Consider the following 25,839-nt stretch of genomic DNA (forward strand, 5'->3'; position numbering starts at 1 on the left):
TTGTAACTTTACCTACATTGTGTTGATACAATTGATATCAGTACACGCTTGGGTGAGATTCTCCATTTAACAGTAATACAATGAAAGCTGTATTCATTTCTCGTACACTCTTACAATCCATACAACACCCCACGCACTCCTTTCAACATTGACAGGAGAGAAACAAACACACACACACACGGGGAGAGAGAGAGAGAGAGAGAGAGAGAGAGAGAGAGACGTAATTACATATGAAATTACATCAGCTGAGTGCAGCATTGGCTTGATTGGCTTGCTCAAAAGCAAGTGGCGCCCTTGTCTCATATATTTATCACACACTTTACGCAATACCACTGTCTCTTTCAAATAGCACGGTAGCCCAGGGTATAGAAAAATCCTCTCCAGCATATCAGAGACGACACGACCCCTTTAACCTGCATCAGTCTCGTACTCGTAACAGAAGGAGCGCAGTGTTGGGCTTTCTACAGGGGAGGTAACTGCTGTAAGCTTGATCATAGCAGTGTTGACGAAATAGGACCTGAAACTTAGAGCGCGATTGCATGAGACAAATATTTCGTTATAAATACGATAAGTAAAGAGCGTGTTGTCAGTTTCAGCTGGTATACTGCACAGTACTCATACATCGTGAATTGTTCAGCTAGTTATTTTTTTTTATCACAGCTCGTCATGTCTGTTGCTTCTGAGGTATCGCAAGGTCCGGAAGGAAAACCTGCCCCCGTTACCGAGTCCTCTCCGACGCAGGGGTTTAAGCGGCCGGGATTCTGGGGCAGACGCCATCATCATTGCAACGGCGATCCTGGTAACTCTACGGTAGAGGGCAGTCTACAAGATGGGGTGCCACACTCAACAGATGGCGAGGGTAGACGCAGGCATCCTTGGGCTGCTAGGCATGGCTTTCGTCACAACATGGAGCAGTATGGCCCGGGACCCCATGGCCCCGAATTCGTTCCTCCAATGGAGGGTCAACATTATGGATGGGGACACCAAGTTTGGAGACGATGTGGGGGCATGCTGAAAACAGAAGAAAGGGCACTGTTTAAGGAGTTCGATTTCTGGTGAGTGTGAAGATCATCTGAATTCCTGATGATGACAGACATGTGATATTCAAGAGGACAGTGACATGCACTGAGCAGCGCAGTGACATATTATCCAATGCATGTCAGTCTACTTCACCTAGGATCCATCGTGTTTGAGAGATATAATCCATTAAATGTGACAGCCTTATGATCCACTGTGTGTGACAGTTTTATGATCCACTGTATGTGACAACCTTATGATCCACTGTGTGTGACAACCTTATGATCCACTGTGTGTGACAGCCTTATGATCCACTGTGTGTGACAGTTTTATGATCCATTAACAGCAGTAATGGGATGCATGATCCACCGAAATATGAATTGTAGTAACATCCACTGAAAGAGGCAGGTTTTTTGGTTTCCAAGGACATCTTGTGCAACAGTGACCTGATTTCATTACATTTGTTCATTCAGCGATATGTTTATATATTGTGTATTTGCGCACATGCATGTATATGTTAGTGCGTGCACGTGTGTACTCTCAACAATATCCTGTTCTACCCATGAATGTTTCTGTTTAATGTTAAGGTCAGGAGTCAATAAGTAGGTTTTTGATGGGGTATACCGTTCAGCGCAAGCAACCATTAAAGACTATAAACAACGAGTAACGTTAAAATGCCAATAAAACCAGCTCCGTTGCAGATTGTAATCGTCGCGAAGCTCGCACATCGCTAGTTCCATCGACTGAATTTGGTATTCGAAATCATAAATGTCAGTCATGGATCAAAGGCAGAACCAGCTACTTCAGTGATTTCCCCGAAGGGAAACTGAAAATCGGTTTACATGGACCTGGTTCACAGTTTAGATTCAGCTTGGCGGCCTGTCCTCTATTTAAGTGGGGTTAGTTTACTCAAAACCGAAAGCTTTAGTCCACTGTGAACCTACATTTTATTGACTCCTAATTTGTAACACGCTCCTTCTGGATTCTCATAAGGGAAAATTTTGTCTGATTTGAAAAGAAACTTACGACATTTATTCAATGTGGAAAACATCATTTATTCATCCATTCTGGCACAGAAGTCACACTTATGCTTGTGTCTTGGATGCTGTTAGATTTTGTATATTGTTCATCTAACGTGATGAAAGTATGTTGTATTCCTATGTTGAAATGTGTACAGAAATAAAAGCAATATGCTTGCAAATGTTGATAATTGTGTGAATAAAATCCTGTGTTTTGTAGTGATCGGTTGGTTTTGTTGACATAACATTTAATGACAACAATAGTCCGTTTGACTCAAAAGCGGACCGATGAATTGCAATCTGACTCGAAAACTAATAAACATATAATACTTAATGAAACGCTGATCATGATAAAAAAACATCTGACCAACTCTATGATTTTTTTTTTGCAGAATGCATGCCCTAAATACAAAAAGTTGTTTAACAACTACCATTAATATATTTATACAGTTCACTGTTTGTTTCGAGGGAGGAGTGCAAAGAGAGGGAACAGCCAGGTGTGCATGAAACTTTAAGGATGGAGAAAACACAGCACAGCTGAACGAATCAATAACAGCTTTGTAGACACTTGTGCACGTGCCTAAACCAGGCTGTCCCTCTCTTTTCATTCCTCCTCACTTCTCCAAGCTACTGCGTGTTAGACTCGCCAACTCACTAACTCTCTCTCCCTCACCCACCCGCTCGCTCATACACTCTCTCTCTCTCTCACCTGCTCAACTACCCAACTTTCCACCCCACCCACTCACACACTCACTCACTCATGATCACCTACTCAAATTGATAGAATTCTTGTCATAAAATCATTTCATCGTGAAATGTGATCTGGCTCGCATGTGATTAAAGCTTCCATTATCGATAAACCAATGAACACAGTCAAAGCCTTAAATACGTTTACCTGTGATTACAGTATCGAGATCGGAGAAGTCTGCAAACATTGAGCACTACTACACATGTTAATGGCGCTTTGTGGTCTTTGGAAATGACAGTCAATAAATGACACAAATGTGAGTACGTTCTGACTTTGCATTTTCACAATAGCTCATCCCCAGTTAAACATTAGCGGCGATGGCTTAAACTATGTAATGTAATGCATATTGTTCAGGAAGTCGAACACGTCCAGTATGACAGCCCGGACGACAAATCTGTGATCACCCAGACGAGAGGGTAAAAGCAATATAGGGTAGACCAAACTGGGTTTCAATATGAGCAGATATATCTGTTTGGCCATTTATCCCCGGGAAGGTACCACCATGAAGATGGACAAATACAGTTGGTGAGTAGATGTTGAAGACAAAGACGTTAAGAGTGGACGAAGCGTTACAGATGGACAGAGAATGACCATAAAAGTTGAATAAATAATCGTTGAAGGTTAGCCACAAACACTGTGAGTCAGTAGTTTGTGATAGTTGTTGAATGGCCGTTGAAGCTGGACAAAGGATAACTATTTCACGAACCAGGTGCCGTTACAGATGGGCAGGGAACGATTCAATAGTTGATGAAGGTGAACTAAAAAGAAACTGTGTGTAAACCAGAAGCCTTTGAGGATAGACAAAGAAAATCAGATGAATCAGTGGCGGGAAAGGATGCCCAGTCCTGACCAGCAACCGTTACATTTGGACATAAAACGTTGGTGAGGTGTGAATGAGCACTGGCCATTGAGAGAAAACAAAGAACAAATGTGGATGGACTGGTCGTTTTGTTGGTGAACCACTAGCCTTTGAGGGTGAACCCATGCTTGCTGATGGTGAGACATGAACGACGTTAGGGGAAATTAGTTAACGTTCGACGCGAAAAAGTCGCCCTTGAGGATGAAGAAGACAGAAACATGAAACTGGAATCATTACCTGAAAAATAGAAAATCGATGTGGTTAAACTTGTAGTTTTTGAGATTGGACAAAGAACAAGAGATGGGATAAACCTCTAACATTCAGCGTTATTCCAGTTGAAGACTATGTGAACACTAGAAGTTGATGTGACCGACACTGACAAAACGCCTGACGTACAGACCAAGATGGCGTTACCCATCAAGGTTAAATCGCCTGGGCCATGGCGTCAAGTGTGGTATTCCTTTGCTGGAGACACCAGCCTCCATGCCTGCAAAAATCTGGTAAAGACACAGAAGACATTTGCTGAAAGGTAAGGGGCTCACCGTTTAATACTTGGGGAGCAATGTGTTGGGCCCACTTTTGGTGATCACTCCACTCCTCAACATCTCACTCCGCACCTCTCCACCTAGCTCTGCGCTGCTTCGCTCACTCCACACTCTGCTCTACTCATCCCCGCTCAACTCCCACTAATTAACATCTCACTCCGCACCTTCACACTTCGCTTCACTCTGCTTCATTCGCTCCGCACTCCACTCCTCTTTACTCCTCTCCACCTCGCTCAACTCCCCCTCCTCAACATCTCACTTCGCACCTCTCCACTTCGCTCCGCTCTGCTTCGCTCACTCCTCACTCCACTCCGCTCAACCCCCCCTCCTCAACATCTCACTTCGCACCTCTCCACCTCGCTCCGCTCTGCTTCGCTCCTCACTCCGCTCCTCGGATACAGATTCGAAGCGTAAATGTTTAGGTCCTCCATGCACATACGTATTATGTTTTCTTCTGCCATTGTATGAGTTAACAACATACGTCAGAATTCATAACTTACGTAATTAGGTGGAGGATAACAGTGCTGACTATGGGACTGATGTAGTTATCGTTAACGTGTCAGTTTACATCACTGCTATCACAAAGAAATGGCTCATAGTGCATGAACAATCCCAAAGTACCCGAATGTGTAGCAAGTGGGACAGGTAAAGCAGCGATGATGCGGCTAAATCAAGGTTGGGTAGGTGAGTACAGTTTTGTGCCGCTTTTAGCTATATTCCAAAATATGACTTTTGGGGACACCATGAATGGCCTAAACCTGCACACTAGGCTGCTTAACCACTCCACAGAATCAAAGTTTCACCTCCAGTTGATAAATGGCATGTCGTGTCTTACTCGTAGCACCAGAGAATAACTCAGTCAGTTTTGTAAATATTCCCAGCCTAAAAACCGAAAACTGTTAAACACTAATCACATACTCGTATCTTTTCACAGAATATGGTGGTTCATCATTCTGTGTTTAATGGTCATATGCCTGCTGTGGATAATAGTCAGCCTAACATTATCTTACTTGAAGTACCCAGTTCTTACCAAGTCGAGTGTGGAATACCTCCCGTCCATGGATTTCCCCACTATTACATTCTGCAACGCTAACGGATACAACAGCAGTTTGGCGGGAAACCCCACTGCTATGGAGGAACTGTTTGTGTCTCTAAACCCTACTCTCGCCAGGTTAACAAAGGTAAACGCGTCTGCAGTGTCTCCTTTGATGAAGACAGAGCAGGCCTTTCTCTACAGGACCATGTCCCTCAGGAAAGGGGATTACTTGCGGCTTGCTTTCTTCCGAGGGCAAGAAGTGAGTCTCGACATGTTTGACGAAGTTAATGGTGTAACAGGAATTTGCTTCCGGTTTAACAGGTAATTGTTCCCAAACACTCATTAAATCTGTTTATGCAATGGACGACTACTGTCAACAACGGTGCTTCCAGTACAGGAAACATCTAAAATAGTTCAAGACAGCTTGTCATTTCTTGCTCTTAAATGACCTCAACACAAGGCTACATAAAATGTCAGGTCAAAGGTTGGCTACTTACATCGGTGGGTTACACAGATAACACTAGACAAACAAGAAAACCAAAACAACCACTGACTGCATAGAAGGTCACCTGAATGGTTGGCTAATGGTAAGCTACGCAGAAGGGTTGCTAAATAGTGGACAACGTCAAAGGTGGTTTCAAAGAATCTCACCATAATGTGACTAAACAGAAGGCCACCTCACATGACTGGCTACATACAGAGCCATCCCAGCATTCGTGTGTACAAGAAGCCACCTCATCGGTATGCTACGTAGAAGTCCACTTCAGCGGTTGACTACACACAAGGCCACCTCACCACTGGGGGTGGGTACAAGGTTGGGTACATGGCAGGCCAACAGTGGCCTGCATAAATGGCCACGTTAACGGTGTGCGAGAAACCACCATACTAACGCATAGTCTCCGAATATATAAAATTGTGATGGTAGCAAACTATCTAAATTGAAAAGGATCCCCAGGGAGACCAGAGATTCAGAACCTGGGTGAATCTGGACTTGCTTCATTTGGGGCTTTAGCATTGCAGGCAGGGCTAGGGTATAGCGGAGGCGGGGCTATGGTATAGGGGGAAAATGTGGTTCAGGGACTGTGAGACAGGGTACACAGATAGTAAGAGCATAGGTTGGATACATTTAAGGCTTAAGATATATAGCTCAACAATGGGCTATGTAGAAGGACACTTCACAAGATGCGTACAAGGAAGATCATATTAGCGGTTGGCTACGTAGCGATGGAATACACGCACAGTAATGTCATCGGTCAGCTACACAGACGGCCACCTCAAAGCGTTGATTCTGCAATGGGCTATTCTATCTGAAACTTTGTGTATGCACAACGGCCCCTCTTTGTAAAATTCATACTTTTCTCCTGATAAAATCTCCCACGTCGCACGAATCCTTAGAATGTCGACTTGGTTTCAACCATTTTGGTGAGCTACGAGGGTTGGCTGAAAGGTTTTAAGCCTCACTGTGAAAAAAAGTTACAAAGTCCACGTTTGTAATTTATTTTTCTACATAGTCCCCTTCCAAGTTCACACACTTTTGCCAGCGATGCTGCAAGGCCCGAATCCCGGTCAGGAAGAAATCTTCTTCAGCTACCCTAAAAAAATCAGTCACAGCGGAAATGACGTCATCATTACTTGCAAAATGGCGACCGGCGAGTTCCTTTTTCATTTTGGGGAACAGGTGGAAGTCAGAAGGAGCCAAATCAGGTGAATAAGGAGGATGGTCAATGAGTTCAAAGCCACAATCGCGGATTGTTGACATGGCCACCACCGATTTGTGAACAGGCGCATTGTCTTGGTGGAAGAGGACACCTTTAGCGATCATCCCTCGTCGTTTGGCTTTGATTGCTTCTCGCAACTGGTTCAGTAGATCAGCATAGTATCTGCCGTTGATAGTTTGACCTTTTTCAAGATAATCAATGAGCAGAATACCCCTGGAATCCCAAAAGACTTATGCCATCACCTTTCCAGCTGAAGGAACAGACTTGGCTTTCTTCGGAGCTGGTGAATCAGGATGCTTCCACTGTTTTGACTGTAGTTTTGTTTCTGGTTGAAAGTGATGTATCCAGGTCTCATCCATGGTTACAAATCGTGCCACAAAATCATCGGGATCTGCTTCAAAACGACGCAAATTGTCAAGGGACGTCTGGAACCTGACACGTTTCTGTTCTGCTGTCAAGAGCTTTGGCACCCATCTTGCAGAAACTTTAGTCATTGCTAATTCGTTGGTGATAATATGCTCAACCCTCTCATGAGAGATGCCCACTACACTAGCAATATGTCGAGTAGTCAATCGTCGATCATCCATCAACATATCGAGCACTCGCGTGATGTTTTCTGGAGTGGTTGCTGTTGAAGGCCTTCCTGAGCGTGGGTCATCATCAAGGCTTTGTCTGCCACGCTTAAATTCTGCAGCCCACTTCTTTACTGTGGAAATTGAGGGAGCATCATCCCCTAGAGTGGAGACCATGTCAGCATGTATCTGTGTTGGGGACATCCCTTTCTTTTGCAAGTACTTGATGACTGCCCTGTATTCAGTTTTGTCCATTTCTGATGATTTCAGAGGGTAGGTTTACCAAAAGAGCTATAGTTGAGATAAAACTATTAGTACGTTTGTAGTTCTTGTGTCTATGATTCACTAAATGATTGTCCTCATTGGTGGCAAACACCTGTCTCTACCTGGTGGGGAAAAACCACTCAGGCTGAGAACTTTTCAGCCAACCCTCGTATCAATTAACTTTATAGCATATTGACGGAGTCGTGTATGCACAAACGTAAGCATTGTAAATGCACGTATACATTGATATTTTACATGCTAAAGATTCTAGATACTTCTGTGGAACTAATTTCTTACTTTCTCAAAAGTAGGAACTCCGGAAGTAAACTTGAAATCCGTCACCAGATTTAATACGTGTTTGTGCTATTGAATGTTTGCAAGTGAGGAAATGATCCGTCGTCATGGAGTCCAGACAACAAGCACTCCCGGCCCAAGTGGATCTCTGGAGCTTCTCCTGGACATCCACCAGGAATACTACTTCCCCGGCCCATTGAACCTAGCAGCCATGATGGTAATTTGGTGGTTTTGTTTGTTGTTATACAGCTGCACTCAGCAATATTCCACCTAAATGTAGGCGGTCTGTCAATCATTGAATCTGGACAAAACAATCCAGTGATCAACAGTAAAAACATCGACCTAAGCTTTTGTTGATTTTGTCATGATTGTGTCAACCAAGGCAAGCGAACCTGACAACCCAGTCCCTTTACTTGCCAAATATGGTTTGCTGAAGACCAATTCTAACATGGACTTTGTACATTGAAAATTGGACATAAGTAGGTTGCCGGATTGGAATAAATATGAAATCGATTCACCTTTTGCAGATTTGTAGACTTCTGAAGTAATATCTGATGCTGTTGATCTCTTATAGATATACATTAATCACCCGTCTGACAAACAGAGTCATCTTGATCCAGTTATCACTGTAGCCCCCGGAACGACGGCATACATCTCCATGACCAAACACCAGGTAGGCGATGTCTCAGCGTTTGGAGGAGCTTGACGTTTCCTGTGAATAGTTTTACTTTGTCACAGTATGAGAGACAAAACCTAAAGTGACTTGATTTTTCCATCTCGTCAGTTACGTCTGTACGGAAGGTATGACGTTTATTTAGATCTTCATTTAGATCTTCACAAAGATGCTAAACTTTCTGCCTGTGTGATTCTACCGGTAGTACAAGTTCCTGCCGAAGCCGTTCAAGTCGTTTGGTGATGACAGCTGCATCGACACCGACAGTCCCAGCTTCGTTAATCCCCTTAAGTATGCGTCCTCCTACTCCTTCAAAGCCTGCATAGACGAGTGTGTGAGTCACCTCTCCACCACCAACTGCAGGTGTAAGACCACTTCAGATCCGGGTAAGTTGTATGGAATACGCTGGACTTACTGTAGGATATACACCAGTGTCCCTTTCCTCAAGCGCCACGACGGCCGTAGGTCCATGTTGAAGTATGAGAGTTACGGACATCTTAGCGGTATGGTCATTTTGAGGAACGAGCCACTGATTCTCCACCACCAACTGTATGCGTAAGACCACATTAGGCCCTGGTGTGACATCCGTCTCTCCACCAGTTACTCATGTAAATATTACACAGACAAATACCCGATTAAGTCCGATACCCGACACTTCAGCACCAGAAAATGAGCCTGTCAGTGTGATCCTCGACTTTCCATCACCAAACTGGGTGTAAGCAGAAACTGATCACATCCAACTCCCTGCCCGTAAAGATCCATATGAGACCACTTCTTATCCCATTTGTTGTGTTACCCGAATTTTGAGATTCAATGGCCAAGCTCTTCACGGTGAGGAACCCGAACATGCAGGAGGAAATGTATTTGAGAGGAATCAGTGTTTAAGGTTTACTGACCTTTTCTTACAGTAGAGACCAGAGTTCTGTATGGCACTATCTACTCATTCCCAGGGACTGCTGGGTAGCCAAGTGGTTAAGGTATGCGTACATCAAGTGAAGGCACGGGTTTGATTCCCCACATGAGCATGATGTGTGGAACCTATTTCTTGTGTCTCCTACCGTGATGTTCATGAAGTATTAGTACAAACGGCGTAATAATATCTCTCGTCACCACTCACAACTCACCCTCGACTTGTTTTATGTTTCAGACGACTTACCATACCCAAACTGCACCTTGGAGGAACTTTTCAACTGCAGTTTTAAATACACCAGTAAGAACATGTTAATTCTCACGTCATTATCCAGTTTCTAATTCATCTGTCATGATAAATACCCTATATCGCCATTTGATCACAAAGTTAGCACAAAACCTCTTTCGCTTATGACTGTATTGTGACTGGGGGGCTATTTTTAGCCTCCTTTCATTCGAATAGAGCGCTTAACAAACCGTGGTAGCATGCATACATGCTAGGGGTTTAGATCATAAGAGGGATATGACACATTGGATAATCACCGGTATGAATGTTCCTCCACGAGGCGTTACCCAACTTATTCTCTACGATGTTGCACCTATGGGGCGTTAACCAACTTCTTCCCTCCCATATTGAAACCACTGGACGTAAACCAACTTATTCCCTCCAATGTCGCAACCATGGGGCGTTAACCAATTTCGTCCCTCCAATGTTGCAACAATGGATCGTTTACCAACGTATCCACCTTTATGCTGCGATCATGTGGCGTTAACCAACAACCATGGGGCATAAACCAACTTATTCCCTCCAGTGTTGGCGCGATGGGGTGTTAAGTTGACTAACTTATTCCCTCCAGTGTTGGGACGATGGAGTGTAATGTTGACCAGCTTATTCCCTCCAGACCCGTGAAGGTCCCAGGGTAGAATAGGCCTTCAGCAACTCATGCCATAAAGGCGACTCATGTTGTTGATCACTGGATTGTCTGATCCAGACTAGATTATTTACAGACCACCGCCATATAGCTGGAATATTGCTGAGTGCGGCGTAAAACTAAACTCACTCACTTATTCCCTCCAATGTTGCACCGATGGGGGTGTTAAGTTGACTTACTTATTCCCTCTAATGTTGCAGCGATGGGGGTGTTAAGTTGACTAACTTATTCCCTCCAATGTCGCAGCGATGGGGTGTTAACGAACTTATTCATTCCTATCCTGCAACCATGGAGTGACATATCTGGGACGAAGAAATTCAGGAATTTAAGCTATTCTGCTTTCTTTGGCTTATCTTCTCTTGTGATTTTGTTTAGGATCGATCTACTACAACCAGACGTTACAGCGAGAATTCTGCCCTTGTTACAAGCCGTGTAGATTCATTGTGTATGACACCAAGCTGTCGTACGGGGCATTCCCCTCGAATTCCGTCACCGACTACATGGTCCGCAACAGCGTCGTGCCGTCGGCGGAATATGCCAGGTTAAGTACACTCCAGCTGAAATGTAGATGCACACTAAAGTTTAAAATATTAATTAAGGCTTAGTCTCTGAAAAGTTGTAATCAAAGCAAATTACTCGATTTCGATTTAAAAGGAACCCCAGCGAGCTCGGAAGTCTTGAAGATGCAGTGTCCTTTCAACTAGAACAATTATAACCATGGACTTTTCATCCCGGTCTTCATTCCTAGTTTACGTTTAGTTACTGGTTTTCCTTGGCCAAGCTCAGTTTGACCGGCCCAAGTCTACCATACAATCCTTGAAACAAATATGTCCAGAAAAGTCCATGCAAGTTAGAACTCGTATTCACAATACGAGTATTCATTCTGTCTGAACTGACAATGATACTGTAATCACTGAGCAAACAGCTGCGCGGTTGATTATACTCATACAATTAACACGTGTCCACTCTGGGATGTTTTAAATAAACAGCACTGGCACACTCTGAGATGTTTAGTTTGTCCCTTTTGACTTTTCCTTGACACTTTTTCAGTTTTAACCCTTTTCTCCATTCTCGCTTTTGACCCGTTTCCGTTGCAACACGAGTCAATGTTAATTTGTAAATGCACGGCTTATATATAAGCTAATAAAGTATGCTTATTTAAGCGACTCATCGTGGGCCAAACCGTCCTTCCATACTAAGTCCTGCTGGCTGAGACCATTAATAACGTCCGTTCTCTTCGAAAATGTTGACATTTATCCAGTTGTATTAATTAAGGAGCGCAGAATTGTCCTGCATGCCTAACAAATGTCTCCTGTTACAACCAACTGCAACACGAGTAAAGGTTTGTGTGTAGATCTATGTACGACCATTCCTTATGCATTGTTTCAGTCATGACAATCCAGTGGTCGTCTGTTTTGAAACAGAACATATGAGTATGAATACGAATGCGCAGCCAATAACACGACTTTAATTCACCATTTCTTACAGACAAAATCTGGTCAGCATCAACATATGGTATGAACGGTTGATTGTACAAAAGCTTGAATACGAACCGGAGTACACTCTGACCTCGATGGTTGGTAAGTTGTCTCCCTTCATATTAAAAGCGTATCAAATATTCGCGTTTTCATGGGTTGTGTGTGTGTGTGTGTGCGTGTATGTTTGTGTGCGTGCATGTGTGCGCGCGTGTGTGTTTGTACGCGCGTGTGTGTTATTTGTATATTAATGTTATGCTGCATTGTTAATATACGGCGTGTGATTAAGCGGTATATGGAATTATGGATTATTCTTCCAGGGGGAATGCAGCTTTTAGAGAGCATTGGGGAGTAGGCGTGTTCAGATTATTCCTATCTGTTTTCACAAGAGTTTGAATCGTCATTTAGTCACTCACGATATAACTGTTGTTTTCGTTTGTTTGTAGGCACCCTGGGAGGGCAGATGGGTTTTTTCCTCGGGGCGAGCATTGTGACGCTGTATGAAGTGTTTGAAGCCTGTTTCCGCTCCATCAATGCCTTTGCCAGACAGTGGTGTACACGGAAACAAATACGCCGCCCTGGACCAGAGCACTAGCACCCCACTGTCCTCGGTCCACATGCGGTTTCGATGCATCGCGGAGCCGTCTTGGATTGATCGAAGCGCATATAAAATATAGATTTCAGCCAATGAACCTCCCTGATTCATGTTGCGTGGACCACACACCGCGGTATACCTGCCTGGGCCCTGTTACAAACTATATTTATCATCGTAGCTAACTCAGAGTTTATTAGTTTACTAGTTCCAGAAGCAATACCTATATCCCTTGACATAATGTTAATTGATAATATTACTGATTGAACGAAGAATTTGTTTGGAGTGCTTTTGCAGCTGCAGTATCGCAACACGTGAAGCAGAAGACACATTGCTGCACGTGCTACTTACACACCATAAGTGACCTAACAGTTCAGATATAATCCCAATTCGCAGTTCAGAATTATTCTCGTCCCAGTTCTCTTTGTTGTTTCTGTCATACAGCTTTCAGCAAATCCATGCTTTTCTGGCTATCATGGAAGTACCTTGTATCGCCGTGAGCTTTCGTCTGATATATCAGAAATACAATTCCGTCAGCATCAAACCAGGTCCATCCAGCTAGAGTCCATGCAGCAAGTCAAAGTACTTTAAGTCCCCATGGACTCCCCACTCCCTATTGAGTGGTGGTCTGCTTTCAGTTGTTGGCGACCCTCAGCCCCCTATTATTTCGTACTGCCCTTATCTGATGTTCTATTTCAGAGATATACGCTTGTTTTATTTCTTGATATTGTGATATTCTAGTCAGTTTCACTGTCCTTCCATGATAGGTGTTCATAATTTACCATAAATTACTAATCATAACTATTAAGTGTTCTCATCACAATATTGCTGAAATATGTGATTATAAATAGTAATTCACTCAAACCAGACCCACCGTTTGACACCCTTTACACAACCCATCATACCTTGTCAGCACTTCACAGCCAGGCATCTTGGATATGTCAGTGTCCTCTGTTGCATCCCAGATAGCATTCATAGTTGGCCCAACGGTTGCCAATGTTGGGCCAACTATGAATGCTATCTGGGATTCAGAATATAAGGGATGGTGGGGTAGCCTCATGGTTAAAGGGTTTGCTGATCATGGCAAAGACAGGGTTTCTTTCCCCACAAGGGTACAATGTTTGAGGTCCATTTCCAATGTCCCTGTGGTGATACTGCTGGAATCTTGCTTAAAGTGGAGTAAAACGAAACTCTTTCACTCCAGTTGTATGGTGATAGTGGCTTTTCATTTGCTTTTGGAGTAAGTGCACCAGGGTTCACCCTCCTTTAACAACAGCTTCTGGAGTTACTACTAACAAACAAAGCTTTTTTTCTGTCCATGACCTTGACCCTGGATGACTATCCCTGAAGGTCAGGTGTAGAAAAACATGAGTAATAATGAGGTATTGTTAGATTACAGCAGTTATTTAGCAACATACATGCATGTTCGAGTGAGTGCCATTGCTTGCATGTGGCCACTAGAAGCAACTAATGCCCATTGATCCAGTTTGCCCACTGCCATACATACCACAGTTAGTTATGGACACTCCAAACTGTATAAATGAGATGACCACTTGTTGACTCATAATGGGGGTGTGCAGAGTAGAAGAACATGTCATATTCAGAAGTATTTTGGTCCAGGTAACTATCTGCCAGAGATAAAGACTTGACACATCCCAACCATAAGTCATCTATTCTGATACTTCTAAGAATCCCCATATTCCTAGGTCTGTTCAATGAACACAACACCTGTAGTTCACACACCATTTATTGATGATTGTGGTACCGTTGGAGCAGCAGAAAGGTAGTACAGCAAAGAGGGTCAGCTGACTATAGGGCTAGTACATGTGGTTATCATCGTAACTTATGCGTAGCTACGCATATACAACTCAACCCAAGGTTCATACATGTCATACATAGGTATGCCAACACAACCCATACACATTGCATGACTGCATACACATTTGTGTACACTCGTGTATGTGCAACAGTGGTATGATATTGCATAAAAATGTATGTAATACACTGGGTACAAGAGCTTCTTCCATCATGCTTACATAGGTCACACATAGGTATGCAGAAAGGGGAATTGACTGGTGTCAACCACCCCACTAACATTCTTACTTTGCCTTCAGGAATATCCTTACTTACATCAAATCTTTAGAAATGACAATAAATAGTGAACTACAAAAATATCAAAGCTACAAATTCAAAAAATATCTCTCATGCTTTATTGCTGGTTAAGAAACATTGACATTGAAGCCTTGGAGGGAGATAATGACAAGATCTTTATAGTTTAACAATGCATGCACCAAGACATCGCAGTCCCTTGTACTCAGTCACAAATAACTTATTGCGATGAAAAAAATTGGTTATTAATAAACTGGTGAAAAATAAATGATTTATGTTTTATCTTACAACATGTCATGTCACAACCATGCTTGTTAAAATACCCAAACAACCTCCAAAAATACCTTATGTGAAGATGGTCATGATGAGCTTATGTATTGCTGATATACAAGGCCAAAGGTCAAACAATTAGGAATTGCTCTGAACTAGCACTTTAAGCACCTCTTATAATGCTCAAAAATATAGCATAGTGGTAAACTACACATGAAACTATTCACAGGTTATCAGCTGATTTTATCACATTGTACATCAGTTTTCCGAAATGTCAACTAGGTCCACTGCAAATAAAATTCATTTAAACGGAGGAAAATCATAACTTGTATGGTTATCTCCCATTAATCAGATCATAACTTCACTAATGAAATCACAAATATGTACACTTGTACGCGCTGACAGATTAAGTTGTCATGGCGATCTTTTAAATATCTAGAAATAATTGGCGCCTTAAACATCCAGTGAAATTTTGAAAAAGAAAAAAAAGGTTGCAAGCACTTTAAGATGGTGTGCTAGCTGAAATAATAAAGAAAATATTATGAACAAAATGTACAAATAAAAATGACACAAGGAACCACAAATGGCATATGTACAGCACAGATTACACAACGGCCAGGTTCCAATAAGCTGCATCCATCAGCCTCGTAATATATGCATCCAAATGACTAACTGATATATCTCAACATAAATTTCACACAAAGTCAAGCAGATTGTCCTAAATAGGACCTTTCTTAATTCCTAAACCCCAAAACGTACACTAGAGGAGGTTACGATGGTTGCAGTTTCGATGTTCTGATGAAATCAGCTGTGACAGGAAATCAGGATTCTGATCCAGAATGTGTTTGTAACATTACAACATGTCGTAACTATTTAGTTTTTCATAACCTAACGAATGTCATAGCGCTACGAACACTACAATCGGGATCCAGGACAGATATGTGTCTTTGCCTTCAGAGCAACAATAATCTATATACAGCACAATGCAGGCCGGTAAACCGAGAGTGATGAAAACAATGAAGACAATCTGTTAAGACAATTAAGTGGAGATTATGATGTCTAGATTTTTATGTAAATCTGCAATTGAGACCAACATCCCTATGCGAAATACAGAGACATACCCTGTGACATTTGCATCATTCTTTCCCCCTCACATCGTGGAGTCACAGACACTCAAAGAAGGAGGGTTTAAACTGTGGCAATTGCATATTGTAACTTTCTAAGGGTCTTGATGACAACTTTAGCTCACCCATCCATTCTGTCACATATTTCCTTAAAAAAAACTGAACACACTACGACTCCTCAGAATCAGTGAATAACGAAAATATATATATTCTGAGAATCAACAATCCAATATCCAGTTCATTTTGACAGACTGTATGGTTTTGACAGCAAGAAGCATCAAACAGTTTATCACAAAATCGTCACAATGTCTGCTTATCCTGGGAAGAACGGTGCATTTGGAACACCAGAATTCTTTTCCATATATTCAATATGTGTTTGGCAGAGTTGTCTTCCCTTTGGCCATAGTGGGAACTGTCCACATACCATGCATATTTGAATCATTCTTTGGACTTGACATTACGAAACTTAGGTCAGCTCCATATTTTAACAAGCTTTTCGAAGTTCAACAAAAAGCATCTTTTCAGTACAGTTGCTCCATTTCTTTTCAGTACAGTTGCTCCATTATGTTAATTGATGATTAATAGCCTCAGCTTCCATGTGCAGAGACTGGTTATAAATGGCTGGAGCACGGTTCTCTCCTTGTCAGGGTTAGATAAACTGCCTTCTTCCACAAAATGAGAAGAGTTGTCTCCCTTGTTAGTTTATGTCCCTTCTGCTAGCCATCTGGGATACTTTTCTTCAGCTCCTGTATCTGTTCCTCTCCCAGCATAATCTTGTCCTCTAAATCCTGCCTGTCTATTGTCAGTTTTGACTTCATTTTAATGAAGTACATGTAATCGTCAAATTCATCATCTGAAAGGAAGTTACGAAGCATGGTTGCCACACTTTCGCTGCGTTCATCAATGTCTTCCTTTAACCCTTTGGCATCCTGATACTTTGCATGGAGTCGTTCACGCTTGTCGATTGTCATTTTCTGTAAAACAATGCATATCACTAAATTAACATTCCATACAGCTGATATAATCTCTCAAATGAACTATGAAAGACCAAATATCTGAATGGGTTCTTTCTTACTTATGGAAATCGAGCTGTGGGACAAAATTCCCACAATTTCACTCCGTCTATGATCCCTCCAAACTCTGGCTACCACACACTAGGGCCATACTATGACAAATCATTTCTTATGAGTTCCAAAGGGAATAGCATTTCTGTGAGAACAAGTGACAACTTGAAGGAGACATGGCTACAATGAAATTACTTCACAATGCTTTGAAGACTGTTAAGACCTCATACAGGTACCTTTCACAACATAATCAAATGACTAATCTCACTACCCTTGAAACTGATCAGCTCTACATTTCACACTTTGAGACCATTCATAATTTATAGCTAGATGGGGGGTCAATGATTATTTTTATGGAGTAGCATGTACTTGACGACATGTGAATCAACACACCACCATACACATTCCACATCCCACCTATAAGCCAAAACAGACCCTTAGACACTAGTTATGACTGTCTAAAAAATAGTGTTGGGAACTGGGAATAAAATCCAACATTTAAGGACTTGTGGTGAACAATTATCGATTATAATCAAAATATGTACATTCTTAATGTAATCATCACTTTAATGGGTTCTTCCCCAGCTTTTTCCTCATTAATGCTTCATGCTTTTTACAACTAATACTGTCATGAAATGAAATATGCAAGAAAGACACTATAATTGTAATTAAATAATAAATGTGGCTAAATTTTTACAATGCACATAGCTTTACTGTGTTGAGCATGTTTCCTCATGAATATCTGTCACATTAATGGACAGTTTACTTCATTCAAGTGTGTTATACCAAAACAATAATATTCTGATTAATCGAAAATATGTTTTTCACAATCAATTATTTTCAGTCCTCCTGATGATATCCGATTATTTTCTGTCACTCAAACACCACTAGTTTACAAATATGTGTGGATATTCTTAAGGTTTATCAGTTTGTTTTGTTTGAATCTGAGCCCAGAAGACACTCTGGTGAGATTCTGTACCTTTGTCTTAGCATCAACATTGGGCCCAAGACTCTGCACTGCATTCTCAGCTCTGGCTAGCTGTCCAGACAGGTTCAACATCAGTCGTACTATCTTCTCCAGCTCATCAATGAAGCGGTTGAACTTGCCCTTCTCTGCCGGAGTGCGGGCCTGTCTCTCAACCACCTCACACACCTGTGGACGAGAGAGCCTTATCATACCCAGCAAAGATGCACAGAGACTCTACATTTAGGTGCATATGACATACTTCAAATCAAATCAACTACATCACACAGACTGATTTGTCAACAGTTTAAGTTCACCTGCAGCATACCTAAATATTTCAATCACTCAAAGAATGAATGAACTTAGTTTTAAGCTGCACTTTCCAATATTTCAGCAATATGGCTGCAGTTTGTAAATAATCGGATCTGAACCAGACACTCCAAGAAGTTATCTCATCACTCATTCAAATTTTCGTAAGAGCAACTGAAGCTTTCATAAAATCTCCTCCTCCTCCTCCCCCATGACACTTCTGATTTATAACGAAGATTGTCCCTATTGGTAAGATCAGACACAGATAAATTAAAGCTACCTCACTTAACATTCTGATACCAGCAACTTTGGATGTGTTTAATGAGACATAAACTTTACAGGGGAAACTAACAATATGAATAACATAACTGTTAATCACATTTTGCAGCGTGAAGGTGATGGTACTATAAGTGTTGTAAGAGTACTTCAATGGTGTTTACAATACTTTAGCAAAGGACAAACGGTCAAAGTCTTACACAAGATTACACCCCAACAACCTACATACACAAGACCCAATCGTCACACTTATCAATATCACACCTTCTGTCCCAAATCCTCATTCTCCTCAATCTCCTGCTGCAGTGACAGTTTCTCCTCCTTCAACACCTTCAGCTTAGCGTACAACTTCTCCATCAGCTCCTCCTGGTGGCAGAATCAGGAATATCATATCATTGGGAGGCAATGTTATTTTAGCTTTGAACTTGAATGATCTCTTGAGTGGCACTTCATTTTGTATTGAAAAAACTACTACTAGATACTTATTAATTATCTTTTTTTTTTGCTATTATTATTCATTAATTAGTTCACTGCTTGCATGACATTCTTGAAGTGAAGTTTTCCATAAGTGAAATTTTCTTAAACATAATTTATTGAGGGTACAAAACACCAAGTAGAACAAGAAATTGGAAAACAAGATACAAAAACAATGAGAATTAAGCACTATTTTATTAAAGAACAAGACTTTATCCCATGAACCAAACAGACAGTTTTACAACCTGTTTGTTTTACTGCTGTTGCCTAAACAAGGCATTCACAAATAAACTTTATAGGTATTCAGAAAAACGTCAAGCATATCTTTGTCTTCACCAACCCAAAAAACATCTTACTTTAGTAACACTTTCCGAACTATGATAAGGTTGTTACCTTTTGTTTCCTGAGGCTATCATTGTCCTGGAGGTCCTTGATGATGTCCTTGTTGACCTCTTCGTTCTGTCGTCGCAGCTCCATCTCCACCAGAGCCTTGGAAGATCCCTTGAAGTAGGACGCAGGTAGGGCACCTCTGTAAGGAAAAGGATCACATGATGATATCACAAAGCATGATCTCAATACAAACCCTGCCACCTATCATCTGAAGTGTCATAGAAGGGCAACTACTGCCTGGACAAGAGTGTCACATCAGGCAACTATTCACTCTGCAGTGCCACCACATCAGGGCAACTATATCTACCACACAGCATAACATTAGGATAACTATTGCCTCAACACAGTGCCACTTCAGGCCAACTATTGCCGCAACACAATGTTTCTTCAAGGCAACGACTGCCTCCAAACAGTGCCACTTCAGGGCAACTACAGCCTCAAAACAATGTCTCTTCAAGACAACTATTGCCTCCACACAGTGCCACTTCAGGGCAACTACAGCCTCAAAACAATGTCTCTTCAGGGTAACTATAGCCTAAAAACAATGTTTTTTCAGGGCAACTATAGCCTCAAAACAATGTCTCTTCATGGCAACTACAGCCTCAAAACAATGTCTCTTCAGGGCATCTTTTGCCTGTACACAGTGTCAACATATCAGGGCAACCATTACTACTAAACAGTACATGAATTTGATACCAAAGCTGCCTACCAGGTTCTCCAGAGTGTCAAACCAGGGTAACCACTCACAACCTGCCGTTCAGAATCCCACCACAGAGTGTTACAACAGTACAACTGTTGCCACTACACAATGTACAAAAATCAGATTCAAAACATCATTGATTACATACATCAGTGACATGATACCTTCACACAATAGCATCTACAGTAACTTGATACACATCTTTCATTGCATCAAATCATACAATACAAAATTCCTGAACAGCACCATCCTTGAAACAAACATCCAACTGAATCCATTAGGAACACATCACAAAGCTTGCATAGATCTCCATTTCCAACAAACACACGATACATCCTTCATAAAACCGAGTTCAGTGAACACTCACTCTTTGCTAGCTTCCATGTCTATCCTGTAACTGCTGATCCACATCAACTGCACACCTCTACATCTCCACTCAAACAGGATTAACTAGAATGAATTACCCTCACACATATTTACCAAATATCTGCTAATAGTGGTCACATGACCACGCAATTAGCCAGGAATGTCATTTATCGGGTAACTAGGTCAGTGGGGTTCAAACCCAGCCTATAAGGAGGCTTTCCACTATCAGAGTTTGGAAGTGACAAGCTCCACTGACTGGCTGTCTGGAAGGAGTCAAGAGATAGGGATACTGGTTCTCACCTCAGTGGTACGGAAGATATATTTAGGGTTGGTTTACAGATACTTTATATACCTCCAATGAAATGGGATTCAGTTTTTATCAATCATGGTGGAATATTAAACATTATTTAGAACTATGAGGCAGATAACAGACTCCCATATCAATACGTCTTATATATTCACATATGGGTCCAACATTTTGACAGTTGCAGCTGTCTTGCAATGACAACATCGTAAATCATTTAATTCGCCATATCAAGTACCAAATAATAAGCATCATCTTGAATCTTCACATTTGATCCTGAAAATAATCTGTCTTAAGAAGTATTAATCTCCTTCCGACAGTGAATCTATATTTGGGGCAGATGGCAAGTATTTACTCTGATTACACAAAATGTCCATCCATAATCAGTTGATTTAACTTTCATTGGTACGATGATTAACAAGAATAACTGTAAGAAAAACCTTCTAATGTTTTTCTATACTGCATGTGATTAATCCTTCATTCTTCAATGTTCAAGCTATTTAATTGTGCCATGAAAATCCTCATGTCTAGAGCACACAATCCAATGACTGATATTACCAGCAACTATCCACACAGTGAAAAATTCGCCAAGCACCATTTGAAATTAGTATTGGTCCTTAGGCCTGAAGCCAACTAAAAACCACTTCAACCCACAGCTATTGTTTTCTGCACATACTGCTTTTTCATCCTCAATTGTTTAGAGTATTATTTTTACGAAAATACTGTTAAGTAATTTCAAGTTTTTACCACAATCAGCAACTGTTGTCTGTAGGTGAAATGACTATCATGTAATAACTGAATAATACAATTTAGATTACTGAGATACGATCACATTTTTTATTTGCTGGGAACTACTTATATTTCAGCTAGTGCCTTCAAATTTCGGACTGGGACCTACAACCTTTTAAGGTTCTGGTTTGTTAGGGCCTGCAGCTTTTCAGGGTAAAGTGCAAACACTGTAACCAAGATACAGATGGTGGGATGGTGGGTCCTGATCATCTGGACCCTGTTTCACAAAACTCTTGTAAGCCGAAGATCTCGTAAGTTTTCTAATAGCATCCGTAGCTCCTGTGTTACACCATAGGAGGTACAATGGCTGCAAGAAAACTTACGAGATCTTAGGCTTACGAGAGTTTTGTGAAACAGGCCCCAGATTTATAACATGGTCTCATACAACCAGCAAAGATTGATGTGGACCTGTTTTAACCAAGAATGAACTCTAGGATTGCACATTTAAACATGTCAAGATATCTCAGAATCTGAGTTAGAAATCCCATTGGCACTAGGTGGTGTGGTGCAGCTAATGCTAGCAGACATGCTGCAGTACTTCAAAGAAACTGATAATGTCGACCCAGTTCCAGCAAGATTCCAGTTGATCCTGATCCAATCATTCCTGATGTCTTCTACTCCGAGTATGCCTGTCTTACATCTCGGAAACATACAGGACATATGTACCAGTGCTCGGCTATATTTACAAGTAATACATCATCAATTTGGCAGTCAATCCCTCACAAAAAGAATGCATAATTCCAGTTTTGCCATTTGCTGGCACTAATGCATCATTAAGACACCCAACAATTACCTCACAGCGTAACAAGAACAGGTACAAGTACATCCAGGACAGGTGCACATCTTGCCTGTAGTCTCAAGCTAAAAAGCTCCCTCACGGGTGGCTATGAAATAAGCTCATGCAGTTTTTAAATAAACGAAATATAGCCTGTCAATTTCTTTCACTTTCATCATCTTCTCCCTGCCTCCTTCTAAATATACATATGTTATAAGTCCACAAAGCAGATGTTTAGGCGCCAGATTTTTACTTCCTTTGCTTCATGTGTCTGTGTTATTTTCTGTTATGATGTGCTACCACTGGTATTTTCATTGTAAATGTTCCCTAAAATGTCAGCTCCAAGATGAGATTGAAGTGTGTTAACTCCATAGTGATGGGAATTTTCCCTCCACAAAAAGGTTCAGCAAATGAGTACTGAACTCAACAGCTTTCACATCTTGCTTACTGGAACTACATGGCAGCTAATATTGTAGCAAAACTAGTCTAACAACCAGTCTCTGAAATGAACACATTGGACTGAAAAAAGTTCATAGTGAAAGAAATTAAAATGAATTGAAAAGGAGCCCTGAGACTTTCTTCATTTTCAGAAGCTGTGGAAACATAGACTTGCCACATTTTATAGACTTGCGTGGACTTTCTTGCTTCAGTATCTCTATGAGAGACTACAGCAAAACATTATCAACCAAAGGTGATAGCCAAACTGGAGATAAAATCATACTTCTAATACACAGACCCTCCTTATGGCTGTCCAACCTTCTTGGAATCCCTCCCACGTCTCAGAACCCCCCTGTTATCCCCTAATACAGCTTGGCCCCTTTATCTTATGCCTTGTAATAGTCTTGTTATACAGACCCTGATGCAAATATATTAAGGAAAGCACACCGTCAAGTCTAAAAAATGTGTCAAGTCTAGATTTCCACAAAAAAATGAAGAAAGTCTCAGTGCTCCTTTTCATTATACTTTATTTCGTATACTATGAACTTTTCCCTGAAAAATAGGTTCATTTCAGAGGCTACCATTACCATATTTCAGGCAGTGCTGTGCAATATTATAAAGTACTTCATTTATATGTGAAACATATCTGTGTTTTTCGATATCTTTATTACTGTGTTTATATTTGTAGTTTATAGAATATTGCCACTATTTCTCCATGAAATGCTATGCAGTAAATATCTTATCTTATTACCCATGAGGGCGAAAATATCAGAGTTCATATTCGAGCCTAAATATCAGTATACTCCGCACTCTCACTTGGGAACTACCAACATTTAAGCACTCATGTCATAAAAATAGAATAACAAGGGCACCCACATAATAACCTCTATTTATCTTATCCCATACCACATCTTAAACAGTCTTTGTTTTCCCTTTAACATCTTGGTCACTCCTTGTTATCCCCTACCCCATCTTGGGCCCAACCACCTGCCCTCACTGCATCTAGGACACTTGCAACATCCCCATCCTAACTACCACCACCCCCTCCACCCTTCCGGTATGCACAACAACACTACCCTCCCTGACTTCACTACACTGGGATATTGTTTCAGGTCAGCACAGAGGTCAGGCTTAACTTGACACTATCAAAGGTGAGAATCTTTGCTCAGTGTTACAAGATCCAAAATGCACTTGTGCCTTTGACACAAACTTTGCAATGGTAAGTTTATTTTGATTTTCCCTTTTCTCCTTTCATGAAAACACCCCAAATGTAACTGGAATCACAATATACTAAATATATGTTCTAATCAATATATATGTGTACATGTTTGCGTAAAAGGACAAAGAAACAATCTTGCTTCATTCACTGGAAACACCTCCTCCTGAAACAAACTACACCACTTGTAATCATAATCTAACACCGTCTACATTCCTTCGGTCTATGCTGAAAGTCTAAGGGCTTGTTTTCATTTTATTTTACTTTTTTTTAACTATGAACTATTGTTTTTATTAAAATATGTTACTTTTAGAAAAAAAGTTGCTAGTCTAATGAAACAGGAATATAGTCTGTAAAATGAATGAAAATAAAAGTCAGCATCAGAATCATTCATCCCTCTACGCACTAAATCTTCATGGAATCTACTGTCTACTGCCGACCTTGTTCCCACCTTTCAGCCATGTGCCCCCTCAATCAACCACACACACATCAAACACAGCACCCCTCACCTAGCTCCTTCAGCCTACTGTGATGTATGTAAACACAGCAGTAAACTTGCTGCCCACCACATGTCTGCTCTGACCCTAGTTCTGTACTGCTGCAGTAGTTGATAGACACCACGACTAGGGCACCAACAAATCAACATACAGGCAGTTAAAAAACCACTATTTCATTCAAATTTCATACTGAGCAATCTCTCTCTCTCTTTCCTCTCTCTCTCTCGATGGACCAATCGATCGAAACAAATAAGCCTATTATAAATTGAAAAGTAGCTCCATGAAGACCAGAAAGTCAGAACCTAAACCTGGGAATATCTAGACTTGCTTCATTTAGGGCTTCAGTGTTGTACAGAGGGCTGGGCTGTAGGGAAACAATGTGGTTCACGGACTGTGAGGCAGACTAGGATCACACGATTAACCATACATTCTCTGGTTAGACGTTCTATTCACCAGACAACAGATGCAGCCTGTTCCATTAAGTGCTATCCTTATCAACATAACGTTCAGGTATTAATTTTAAATAAAAATAGTTATTGATAGAGATTTTACTTTGAAATTCCTTATTAAATAATTGTGTGATAATCTGCCCATAGTAAATCACATAAAATTCCTAAATACCATTGCATGATAGAGAACCTTTGTACTTACACACACACACCTGACCCCATCTACCTGGCAATCTTGCAAGGTTTATAAGAGCATATCACTTCAAAAGCATAAGTAAGAACATTAATTATTCCACACGCATACAGCTTCCTGTTCAAACTTTCATCTTTAATGTCTGCAGATTAGAACTATTCCAGATCATTTATTATCAAATTTTTGCTATCTCCCGATTTCCATGAAATATTTGCCATCAATACCTCCTAAGATCTTACAAAGTCATATGGTTTCCTGCAGATTATTCTGACGTGCCCTAGATATCTAAACTCTACATACCCCTATGAAAATAGCACAAAGTCATTGAAAATCAAGAGATTGGATCATAGATCCATTTTGGACAATCCATTAGACAGTAGGCAATGTTGGCTTCATGAAGGACAGCTAAAATGACAGATAGAACATTTATTATTGTATGGAAGCCTATGAAATAATAAAGGATCTCAAATTTGGAATTC

The 25,839-nt window shown here is 41.1% G+C and overlaps 2 protein-coding genes across 4 annotated transcripts in view; one reads left to right on the forward strand and one right to left on the reverse strand.

Moving 5' to 3' along the window:
• The first annotated feature begins 666 nt into the window (after positions 1–666).
• Positions 667–12,656, forward strand: LOC137272017 (acid-sensing ion channel 1A-like). The gene is made up of 11 exons (XM_067804392.1): positions 667–1,055; positions 2,487–2,533; positions 4,001–4,172; positions 5,123–5,545; positions 8,160–8,289; positions 8,647–8,745; positions 8,951–9,131; positions 9,893–9,955; positions 10,962–11,127; positions 12,075–12,166; positions 12,508–12,656. The coding sequence occupies exons 1-11, from the start codon at positions 667–669 to the stop codon at positions 12,654–12,656; spliced, it is 1,911 nt and encodes a 636-aa protein (XP_067660493.1).
• Positions 12,657–14,384: 1,728 nt separating this feature from the next.
• The window catches only part of LOC137274300 (serine-rich adhesin for platelets-like), a 192,464-nt gene continuing 181,009 nt past the window's right edge, over positions 14,385–25,839 (reverse strand). For all 3 annotated transcript variants that reach the window (XM_067807435.1, XM_067807436.1, XM_067807437.1), the window contains 4 exons: positions 19,637–19,772; positions 19,034–19,135; positions 18,200–18,373; positions 14,385–17,130 (listed from right to left, as the gene is read on the reverse strand). In XM_067807435.1, the coding sequence (XP_067663536.1) occupies positions 16,873–17,130; positions 18,200–18,373; positions 19,034–19,135; positions 19,637–19,772 (670 nt within the window). In that variant the 3' untranslated portion in view covers positions 14,385–16,872. The remainder of the gene's footprint in view (positions 17,131–18,199; positions 18,374–19,033; positions 19,136–19,636; positions 19,773–25,839) is intronic.

The sequence above is a fragment of the Haliotis asinina genome, chromosome 2 (assembly GCF_037392515.1).
Source record: "Haliotis asinina isolate JCU_RB_2024 chromosome 2, JCU_Hal_asi_v2, whole genome shotgun sequence".
In the NCBI taxonomy this organism is placed as follows: Eukaryota; Metazoa; Mollusca; class Gastropoda; order Lepetellida; family Haliotidae; genus Haliotis; species Haliotis asinina.